We start from the raw sequence: 12235 nt of genomic DNA on the forward strand, positions 1-12235 counted from the left end.
TCCGTTGCTCCATAGCCACAGGGCACTTAGGGCCAGGGGTTAATTGCAAGTCATGAAAGATAGTGGCCAAATACTGCACCAGGCTAGCCAATACCCATTCTGGTAAGCATGTCTTGGTGAAGCCCAGTGGACTTCCCTAAATTGGTTTCACCTGGCCTAGTGTAGCCCCACTGGCTCTCTGAAAAGAAATTTTATTTCCAGTTTCAGGAGCCACTCTAAGCTTGAAGATGTAGAGGCCTGAACAAGAATTCAAACTTAGGACTGGGCATAGAAGCTCGATGTTCTACCTCTACACCATGCCTCCACTTATCACGAATGCCAGCGTGCAATAGATATTGGATTTAATGAAGGTATTTTCATATCAGATGCTGCTGCGTTATAACGAGGCTTGACTGTACAGCCAGGGTTGAAAGTTTATGGGAGGTGGCATCAGAGAAAAAAATATTTCTTAAGTCTAGCCACGCAGCCCTGATTTAATATGTGCTATGTGTACTAGCGTTCGCAACCAGCTTAGTGTGATGCTGTTTTAATGGCTGCAAGCTAAGACTACGCCGATATTTGATTTCAGGAAGCCTGCATCCTGTAAATTTGCAACCCTGCCCATACATCCACCACTGTATGTCAAATTTCTTCTGCAAGAGTCGAAACACATAGATATTGAGGACTACCTTGGAGTGTTTCCTCAGGGACAGCTGCACAGATCTTATGAATGTGTTCAACCACAGGTCCTTCCAGCCTTCAAGTTTTTTGGTACACCATGTAACACAGAAGGCGTGGATGGAGTCGAGCAGCTCTCCATCTTCCAGCAGGGGCATGACGCCTGAGCCACAAAGGAAAATGCCATCCCAAGGGTTGGTGAACCACAGTGAACATATCAACGACAACATTGGAAAGGTACAATCTGTTGCAAGGATATTTTTTACACACCAACAAGCAAGCACGCAACAAACAACCCCTCCTGGTACTAATGGCAACATGCTGCGATTTAAAGTAAAAGCAGACTCATTATATTTGCCACTTGGCACCCCAGACATGGTGGGGACAAGGCTAATATACCTCACACAGGATTTGTATCTTTGCTGAGCAGACCAAACATTGCAAACAGACCACATTTTTGCAATTCTTCAGTTAATATATACAAGTGAAAGTTTTACGATCATGTGGAGGTCTCAAATGTAGACTGAAAAATTATACGTGCTGCCTTATCCCTTTCGCTTGTTTATAACACATAGTGAATGTGCTGATAGCAACAAAACTAAATGCTCCTACGTTCCTGTTAACCATAATGAAGATTAGCACGTATAAATTTTCTGATGACCTTGTTATCTTTACTTCGCATGAAATTAGCGGAAACCTTATTGCTTGCAATTGCAAAGGTATTTACAGGGGAAGAGTTATTAACTTTGAAATTAGTGGAAATTTTATTCCTTGTAATTGCAAAGGTATTTACAGGGGAAGAGTTATTAATGTTACCAAAAAAATAATAATAAATAAAGAGGAACAAGTTACAACCAGAAATCAAACGGGCTATTCATTTCAGTCGCGCCCAACACAATGAGATGCAGCATTGGTAGTTATAGATTCAGCAAAGGATAGGCATGCACACATTCTCACCATGGAAGCCAGCAAACATGCTGCTAAAATAGAGACTTAGCTTATGAGAAATCATTACAACTACTGAACACTGTTTTCCAGGTGAAACAATTAAGTGTTAAGGTGTAAGTGTTAAGATGTTAATTAAGTGTTAAGTGTTCATAAGAAATTTGGGTACACAAGCTGGACAACATAAAAGCAGTTTCAGATAGTGTACATAATATTTTAAGTTTTAAAAATGATTGGAAGCGTCAAAAAACGCTATCAAAACTGTACCTTTTTGATATCAAATCTGGGAAAAACATTCTGTTACCGCTCACTGGAAATGGTAACAGGAGGCGAAACATTGAGAACTAGTGCAGCTCTCCAGCGTAATCTCCTGAATTAAGCAACGTCTGCAGTGTGCTGAAGATCTTGGAGGCCATGATCTGGGATTGATCCTGACGCTAGGTGCATATATGATCTGCTTAGGTAGTACTTAAATGCAGTTCATAAGAACGGGGCAACTGCCAGTGTTGGCAAGATTGTTTCAACAGCGTAGAACTAGTACTCAACTACATATAACCAATTTAGCCAAAGTGAAATTTCGCTGCAGTTGAAACTATATTAAAAAAAAAAAATACTGAAAGCTATTCATTTTTGCCACTAACAACAAAAAAAAAGAAGCTAGCCTATTCTAAAAAACAAGAAAGAAAAAAACATGCCAGAAGTTTCCTTAGCTTCTGCTGCCAGAACAGTCTACCGTTCTAACAGCTGAAAAAATAATTAACAGTATAGGGCAGCGTGCTGAGACTATTTATTGGGGGTATGTTTTTCTTGATCATCAGCGCTTCCTCCAAGACAAATGTGCGTATTTTGGAATAACTGTGGTTCACAAATTTTAGAGACTGACTAGCAAACGAACAAAGGACACTACCATGATAGGAACTGTAAGACACCTTTTCACTATTCAAGCCTTACTGAGAGAAGACAGCCATTAAGAATTAGTTAAGAAAAAAAATTGTTTTTGTTACCACTATTTACTACTGGCAGGACACATCTTGAGAATGGTGAAACACCAGTACAGTCAAACCCAGATATATCAAACCCACATACAAGGAATTATTTTATACATCGACAGCAATAAAATCCCCTTGAAAATTTTTGTATTGACGTTTTATTTTATATGCCGTATTACCTATGTATCGAACTTTTGTGATCACCTTCAGATTCGATATATCCAGGTTCGACTTTATACTAGTGACTTGCGGGCAGTCTTACCATTTAGAAAAAGGGCAGCATTTGTGAGAGCATTGCACAATGTGTCTGCCTTCATAGCTGCATGACAGAGCGCCAACAGTGGAAGACATTCTTCTTCCTGCAAGGAGAAGTCGGAAAGATTAGCGTATGCATGTTGTGCTCCTTCAGGACTCTGCCTCTTTTGGCGCAGCCAGACCCCAAAGCAAAAATACCAAGAACAGCGGCACAACATAGGCTCTGCCAGAACCAGTCTGCACAAGAACAAAATGGGTTGCAAACGCATTTGCCAGGTGCTCCAAAGTCACAAATGACAGCCTACCAATATCTTTAAAAGTAATGTATATTCTGGCAATACTGAAAGTTGGAAGAAAATAATGTTCCTTTATTTCCCTCATACTTTTTCTCCAAGTTGAACACAGGCAATTAAACAACAAATCAGAGGTTTAATAATACAGGTGCAAAGAAGGGAGTGTTGATTAGATCAAACTTGGGTGGATGAAATTCTAATCAGCTGTCCAACTCCCAAGTTTCTTGCATCAAAAATGCACCAAATTTCCCCATATTTATTGCATTGCCTACACTTTTCTTTAATGCAATGTTTTAATTTAATACATATACTGTAGGGTTCATCCGTTACATTCAATGAAAATGTTGAGTAAGAAAACATGAGCATTTGTCATAGCATTTGTCAAAGCACATTCGGCTCCACGAAATATTCTCAACACTCCATGACAGCAAAACAAATTTAAAACTACAAAATGGTATGCACAAGCACCGAAAGCCTGCAGTTGCTGTTAGAACAAGCACACATGCATGACTCGCTAGTGCAGAAAGGAGTAAAGCAAATCACGAGGTTTATACAGTAAAATCTCGTTACTACGAACACCACATTAACTTAGTTTTCAAATTTATGAATATTTTAAAATCCCCGCCAAAATGCCTGTATTTTAATGTAAAAAACTTTCAGTACTACGAATTTCAGATTACCAAATATTTCAGAATAATGTACATAATTTAATCCCGTAATCACCAAGATGCTTCATTATTACGAAGTTCCGGTACTGAATCCCCGAGGCTTACATCTACCATCATCCGTAGCAGCAGCAGCCATGCACTGGGGAACCCATTTTAACGGGTACAGCCCTAGCAGCATTGGCATCAGTGAGAGCGTCGCGTATGGTCATGTTCAGTCTCCTACTACGTCGTAGGCCTAGCATCACCACGATGATAGCGAGTGGCAGGAGCTGCGAAGTTATCGGTGCTGTGATTGTGTTACGGCATTCGCTTTGCTGACAATGAGTTCTCCTGGACTCCACGTTAAAAAGAAGCAACGCCAGTTTTCGCTCAAAGAAAAACTGGACATTTTGATGCAGGTGAATGCTGGAAGAAAGACCTGTGCAGGGAGTATGATATTCCCCCGTCAACAATGGCAATGATGCTCAAAGATCGGGAAAAGATCATGAAATTGCATAGAAAGTCGCAGCTGGCTCCCTCAAGAAAATGCTTGCGGCTTGGTAACTATGCGAACGTCGATGACGCCGTCCTCGGATGGTTTAAGGATGCCAGACAAAACGATGTGCCCTTGTAAGGCCCAATTATTCAAGAGAAGGCGCTACAGTTCGCGGCCACCTTGGACATCTCCGGTTTTGATACAAGTGCCGGATGGCTTTACCCCTTCCGGCAAAGGAATGACATTTCGTGGCAGGTTGCTTTCGGTGAAGAAAAGGCAGCAGATCCCGACAGTGCGGTTGCCTGGTGGAACGAGCGTTTTCCACAGGTCATCGAGTTTTTCTCTCCAGACGACATTTTCGATGGTGATGAAATGGCATTCTTTTATCAGTTGTTGCCTGATAAAACAATGAACTTCAAAGGTGACAGGTGCAAGGGCGGTAAAAAATCACGTCTCCGCCTATCGGTTTTATTCTGCTGCAACTCCACGGGCACGGAAAAACTCAAGCCACTAGTTGTTGGCAAGTCTGCTAAGCCGCACTGCTTGAAAAATGTCTCGTTGCCTTGCGACTGCCGAGCCAACAAAAAAGCATAGATGACGCGAGAATTGTTCACTCAGTGGCTGCTGCAGCTCGACGACACAATTGGCTTTGATTGATGTCATTTCGGCCCTGCAATCAAGGCAAAAAGTCCGGAAAACCAGATGGCCGAAGGGTTCTTGCATCCGAAATCTGACATTCTTATACATTAACTCTATTGGGTACGTAGTGGTGCAGCAAAGCCGTTCGAATTATCGGGCATGTTCGAAAAATCGATGCGCCAGGAAATTCTGTTGTTGACTGTACACTGGCAACTCCTCCAGCCGACGACACAGCAAAGACTATTCGTTACAATTCCTCTCCGTTACTCGAATCAGCATTAGCGCGACTTTTGTTCCCTTTCAATAAAGTTACAGCTAATTTTACCTGATAGAAGCGAGTTTTCCCCGAGTATTTCCAGACTATTCAAGATCCCCGAGGATTCCCTGTTTTCCCGGTTGGTAGACACCCTGAATAAATACCTTTCTGTTTGTTTGCATTACTGTGTTGCCGTTCCTTTGCCCCAAGAGCACATATGAGTCCCCTCAATGTGCACCTACATCTAAACACGTTTTTGCATTGTGATCAGAAGGTGATGCCACTCCCAGGCATCAAACCTTTGAACTTGTGATCGGAAGCAGAACGCCAAAGCAATGGAGCTTCCTAGGCAAGTGCAACTTGACAAGACACGTACAATTTGCACTTTGGAATCACAGAATTAAGAATCCAAGTCTAAATGGGTGGGTCACACAGTGCACAGCACAAAAAAGCAAACGACAGTAACAAGATAGGTGCCAGGGAAGGTAAATGCAGACTAGTGTCAGATAATTAGATGGAGTGACTATTTGAGAGTTTTTAGGCACACGGTGGATTTGGTTTCCGAAGTAGAGAAATGATTGGCCATCTATGGAAAAACCCTGTGCAGTGAAGTTAAAGATAGGCTTATGATGGTGAGCAAGATAGACAGCCACACTGCTATACCATTTCCTGTGCCATATCATGACGTATACCGATGGCACTGCATTTAGTCCAGTGTGCAGAGCGCAACTCACAGAAACAACTCGATTTGCTATTCTGGGAGCCAAGTAGAAAATAAGAACTGCAAATAAAAATGGAATGTGCACGGGACTTCACAGAATGGAAGTACACAGAAGCACCAAGACCACTACTGCTATGCAGCACTCGGCACTCACTAAAGATGGCGCATGTAGCATGTAACTATTAAACCTGGCTTAACCAGGTTATTAACCTGCACAGTGGGTTATGCAGGACACTAGTGAGGGACTCTAGATTATTGTTGCCTCCTGGTGTATATTGTGTACCCAAAGTACAGCACAACAGGGTTTTTTCTTTTCTTTGCACTCTGCCCACATTGCAACATGCAGCATCCAGGATCAAATCCACAACCTCGTGTTTAGCATTGCAATGCCATAGCCACAGAGGTACCATGGCCGGTGTAGCATGAAATTCTGGCTCACTGTGCTATGACGTGGTTTACTTCGAAAAGCTTGCCACTGTGTCAGTAGCACTCACTTCCCACTAAGACTGCACTGTGCCCTACTTTGTGCAAGAACATTACGCACAGATGCCTGAGCAGTGTCTACAGTAGAAAGAACTGCTGTCCAGCTTCAGCACTCGTGAGCAATTGGCCAGTCACAATGTTCGTAATGTTTACCAAATTTTGTCGCGATTGCTGCTCTCTCCCACAGTTAGAAATAGTGCAGTGGGGCTCGAAGCTCAAGGCACAATATTTGCACACAAATGAGCTGTTGACATTGTGGTGTCGCCAATGCAGCTGGTGGGAAGGCCCAACGACTCAACAAAGGATGCCGACAGTCAGGTGACACGAAGGTAAGCAGACACAGCCAGACAACGGGGAAGAATAATTAAATATGACAATGAATTATATACATTAACATGACGTCACACGGTGTTACAGTGGTTGGTTGCTAAACACTACACAACTGCCATAGCAAGATCAATGCTGGTGAAAGACCAATGACAACAGTCATCAATGAGAAATGATGCTCGATTGTCTTTTTGCACACAAAGCAGGCTTAAACTTACCAATCTTTCTTCAGACACAACCTGTAGAACAGTGGTCTTGAGTTGGTCAAACACAGCCTTCCAAAGTGGCCCCAGTTCCGTAGAAGGCAGTTCCTGAATCTTTTGCTGAAGCTCTGCTTTTGCAGCAGCATTTTTCTGAAGAGAAAAAGCATAATGTGTACCTCTAATTTAAAAATGAGAACTGGCAAGAAAATTCACAGAAGAGGAAAAAAAAAAGAAGGAAGAAAATTAAAATAGACATATAGGAAATTCTTGCATGCTTGAAAAGGATACACACTTAACAGGCACTTTGAATCATGCCAGAGTCTACAAAAATTTAGTGCCACTACAGAGTAGTTCTAAAGCATGCTTGACCTTGATCCTGCTGTTCATCTCAACTGCAGTCAAAAGTATGCTTGAAAAGTTCCATGCCACAGCAGCTTGCTGCATATGAATGAAATATTATGCACAGAACACTTTGGGAACAGTTCTAGGGCTGATTATGTTTGCTGTGCCATCATGGTACCTTTTCAAAATAAAATGGCAAAGACACTACAGAAGCTGTATGGGCCAGGATACAAGCAATGATGCTGTGTAAAGCCTTTGCGAACAGAAAACAGGATATGCAAGGCTAAATGCAGTGACGGCACATGGAGAAAAAATATGTGCATCCATGCTCAATGTTTCTGCTGATAACCATAACTGGGCATTGTCAAGAGTTCTGAAATGCTATAGCTTCTTACGGTATGTTTAAAGTGGAAGCAATTCATGCACACTCAAGCAGAGCACGTATCAATATAAATAGATCCAAGCCTTGCACTTCAACAACATCTTGTAATGACAGACAAGCCCTATTCAATTCCTTTCGTGCAGACTAACCTGCACACCTATTCTCGTTTATGCACGCCTCTGTTCTCAGCAAAGGAGAAAAAAAGGAAGGTCGTAATTTGAGAACTGAAACTACTACTTTTGTTACTTGCTTGGTTTATCTAGCAACAGACTAATCCAGTGAGAACAGGTGGTTCTTGTAAGAAAATTTGTTGCAGAGTGCCCTCATTGCACAAAGTTTTTCATGCATTACGTGCATAATATAAACGATGTACAGAGTCAAAAAGTGGGCATACTATGCCAGATCCTTTTACTCTAGCCGATGTTCCTGAATTTAAAAGTAAATGCCGTCTATAGAAATCACTATTGAGGGCATTGCATGCCTCATTGACAACCTCAATGATTAAAAACAGGTAGGCTTCTCAAAGACTGCAATACCGCTAAAGTAATAGTGATATTTAAATCAAGTAGTAAGCGTTCACCAGAAAAATATCACTATATCACTAACACGTATATGCTGTAAAATGCTAGAGCATAAAATCGCCTCGAACATATACAACCACCTAGAATAACTTTTTCTTCACTAATCAGCACTGATTTCAGGGGTGTTACTCACGTGAAGTCCAGCTACTAGAGTTAATGACCGACTTGCATTTTCATATGAATGAAGAATTGCAGACTATCTTTTTAAGTTTCCCAAAAGTGTTTGCTCATGCAGCATACTGTCGTTCGATTTTGAAACCGTCCGCTCTTAACTTAGATTCTACCTTATTGTGATCCCACAATCTTATTTCCAACTGGCTACAGTTAACAGTAGCTAGTGACATTTCCTGTTCGCCTTCATTTGTCACCTCCGGTGTACCTCAAAGCAGCGTTCTTGGACCATTACTCTAATACCCATTAATGACTTGCTGAATAATTTATCTCACATGCATATTTCTGCCAATGACTGCATTATCTACCATCCTGTTAAATGCTTCGATGGCCACCATGCCCTGTAGGAAAACCTACAGGGTGCGAGTTCTTGGTGCAAGATTTGGCTCCCGAAACTTAACATTTCACAATGCAAGGTAATCTCTTTCAGCCACAACCTAAGGAACTTTAAATTTTCAGAACGGTGAAATGAGGACATCATGTCCCATGTTTCCAAGTATCTTGGCTTAAGCCTCACCTGAGGTCGTTCTTGGTCTTCCCAAATTAAATATATCTCAACAAACGCATCTACATCATCAGGATGTTTATGTTGTAATCACCTTAACTCTTTGTTCAACCTCAACTCAAATTTGCTTCATCCCTTTAGTCTTCCCACCAAAAATGCTTAGATATGTCGGAAACAATGCAGAACCAAACCACCACATGACTTCTCTCAAATCAAATATGACCCGTCACTACAATCATTATGTATGCGTCGCAACATTGCTGTCTGAACTTTATTAAATAATACGTTCACAATAGGAAGCCTTCAATTTTGCGTCTTGATGTCCCCCTTTCCATGTCAAGAAGGCTATATAACTGTCAGTTTCACTCATACCTATGACGAGAATGTCTCGTTTAATTCCACGGCTCTTCCACAAGTCATACAGATGTGGAATGACCTTCCCGGCATAATTGTTTCTATGCCAGACCACAATACTTTTCGGCATCTCCTGGGCATGAATTTCTTAATAACACAATGTGATGTCGTGTAACAGCATCTAATGTTGCCCTTTATTGAATTTTCATAATTGCTCTATACAATTTTTCATGTTAACATGCGTTTCCCAACTTTTATTGATTATCTTTTATAGTACTTTTAGTGTGAAAGCACTACTAGGCTCATTATTGGGGGTATTGCTGGTGTCCGGCAGTGATGGTGGTACACTTAATGGTAGGAATGCCAAAATGCAAGTGTAGCACGTATGAGATCTATGCAGAATATGAAAAAAGGTAGTAGTGTATGAAAAGTGGTTATGTAGACATTTCCACGTATAATAAACTAAGAGATTTGAAAAGAAAATTCGGAATGCATTCACTCGTAGGCGGATCCGAACCCAGGAAATCCTGAGGAAGCTTTGCAGTGAAAGCCAGAGGCATTACTTTTACTCCACACCAGCAGGTGTTATCGGAGACGAAGGGGCACCTAGTTCGCGCCGCACGTCTAGTATTGCGCGACGTCACAGCAGAGGACTCACTACTTGCATATGAAAGGATGCACACGTTCGCTTCTCCACTGCACGTTGAAAAAAAATTGAGGAGCCCACAACACTTTCAGGGGCTACTGTGAAAGCACTAAAGGGAACACATTGGGGGACTACATGGGAAACTACATTAGGAAACAAAAGTCAATCATAATAGTTTTAAAATGTAGTCCCCCAATGTGTTCTCTTTAATGCTTTCGCAGTAGCCCCCGGAAGTGTTGCAGGCACCCCAATATTTTTATGTTTGTAGTATAACATGCCACACTAGCTAATCTTGCAACTGGCAATAGTCGTAGTTTATTTTTTTCTCACAGAGATGTGAGAACTAAATGCAAGTGTTACTCGTTAACTTGTAACACTTGCATGCAACAGTTTCGCTTGTTATTAACTGACACTGATTTATTACTTATGCTTTGCTTCATTTCTCATTCTTTCTGTAGTTTTTGTACAATTTTATAATTTGCGAGTTCTTGCAATTACAATTTCTTTGTATACCCTCTTACGCAATGTCCTTCTGGGTCTTTAAGGTATGTTCAAATAAAATACTGCATGGCAGTCTCAAGAAGTCCGTGGTTTGTATTATTGTTAATATTGTTCAAATCCTCCATCTCCCTCACTATATCTCCTGACCAGTGGGGTCACCTTGTGGAGGCGCAATATCGTCCTATGGATGTATGGATAACTTTATTGATGTCCCTCGGTGCGCGCGATTAGCGCGCAGCGGGACGCTCCCACGTCGGGACAGAGAAGCCATGCCTCTCCGCCGCGTCGCGGGCCCGATGGACAGCCCAGAGCTGTGCTTCAAGGTCCGAGCTGCGTAGAGCCAGCCAGTAGAGCTCGGCCCCACTCTTCCTTGGTGGTCCTGGCCCCCGGCGTCAGGGGGTAACACCAGGGCATGTGAGCAAGGCTAGCTAATGCGTATCGCTTTTGTAATGATATCGCCCTACGAACACACTGTTTTTATAGTCTGTTAACTACGCGCAGCATATGCAAGAAACGTGTGTAGCAATGCACTTATGTTAAATCGTAAATGCGACACAGGCGAGGGGCTGCACTTTCGCGCGCCAAGTGGCGGTCGTGCGTAGGCACCGACGTGCACGTTTCTGAATACCCACCTGTCATGTTTAGCTGTTTATGAAAACGAAAAAAAAAAGAAAAAATTGCTTGATCGTTTTCGTCAGTTTCGGTTGAAGAATAGTGGCATAGCCAGGATATCTTTTTTTTTTTCCGAGGGGCCGGCGGGGGCCCGCCCGGGGAAATGGGAGTGGGACACGAGTGTATTTTCGCGTGTCATTTATCTAGTACACAACTTTTTCTTTTAGGGGGGGGGCACGTACACGGTATGTTTCCTTTCTCGCTACGCACCCGCTCAGACGCGCAAGCAACAGAGCGCCAAATACGTATCGCAAGAAACGAAACCATGAAAACACGTATCAGACGGCCACACAACTCGCACACAAGTTAAAGGTTCAAGAAGTGGAGCAAACACCTTAACCAAACAACTAAGACAACGCATCGTGGCCCCAAATACTGCTTACGAACTGAACGCAGTAGCAAGTGAGGAGCCACCAGAAAACAGATGGTAAAACTTTTTAAACGCTGCCATACAAAAGCGTTCCCGTTTCTGTTGTGCGCAACAAGCGCTAACGGCCACGCCACCGCAGAAAACGCCTTCAGTGGTAGTAGAAAGCTGAACACAGAAATTGCTGCCTGTCACAATAACTGTAAAGCTAGTCTGAAACGAACGACGGTGCGTTGGCGCGGCAGCACTTCCCCGAGTTGCATCCGCAAGACGTTTTGGACTCCTACAGCTTAACCTAAATATCGGTATTTACAAATGTTCATACAACGTTATTCTAGCGGTCACTGCTTTTAAGTATCATGTAAAGTGCACACAAAAGAGTGACTTACGGAAGATGCAAGGGGCAGTAGCATTTCCAAGGTCGCAGCAACTCCAGACTCCATCAGACACGATTTGAAATTGCGACTCTTCGCAAGGCTTTCTCAGGGGAAGATCTGCTAGCTATACCATTTCACGCAGCTTAAACGTTTGGGTTTAACGCAGCAGCCTAAATACGGACGCCTATACATTGAACAGTGCGCATAGTTACGCAAGTAAATTCAAAACGAGGACGCTACCGTTGGCGCCGGCGCCAAACTGCAAGTGCGCCATCAATTCTCATCGTTTATACTAGATTGACCACAGTCGCTTCCGTACTGTAGATAGAATCACTTTAACAATTGTAAATGTTGAATGGTAGTGGTATGCAGCGCCGTTATTGCATATTCAGCGTCATCTATGTCGGTTACGATTGGACAAAATTT

General features: G+C 42.5%; 1 protein-coding gene across 2 annotated transcripts in view; it reads right to left on the reverse strand.

Moving 5' to 3' along the window:
* LOC126532169 (condensin-2 complex subunit G2-like) overlaps positions 1–12081 on the reverse strand; it is a 115201-nt gene extending 103120 nt beyond the window's left edge. For both annotated transcript variants that reach the window (XM_055071234.2, XM_055071233.2), the window contains exons 1-4: positions 11822–12081; positions 6927–7061; positions 2854–2950; positions 669–820 (exon numbers count right to left, since the gene is read on the reverse strand). In XM_055071234.2, coding sequence (XP_054927209.1) covers positions 669–820; positions 2854–2950; positions 6927–7061; positions 11822–11875 — 438 coding nt within the window. In that variant the 5' untranslated portion in view covers positions 11876–12081. The remainder of the gene's footprint in view (positions 1–668; positions 821–2853; positions 2951–6926; positions 7062–11821) is intronic.
* Positions 12082–12235: the final 154 nt, after the last annotated feature.

The sequence above is a fragment of the Dermacentor andersoni genome, chromosome 5, assembly GCF_023375885.2.
Source record: "Dermacentor andersoni chromosome 5, qqDerAnde1_hic_scaffold, whole genome shotgun sequence".
In the NCBI taxonomy this organism is placed as follows: domain Eukaryota; kingdom Metazoa; phylum Arthropoda; class Arachnida; order Ixodida; family Ixodidae; genus Dermacentor; species Dermacentor andersoni.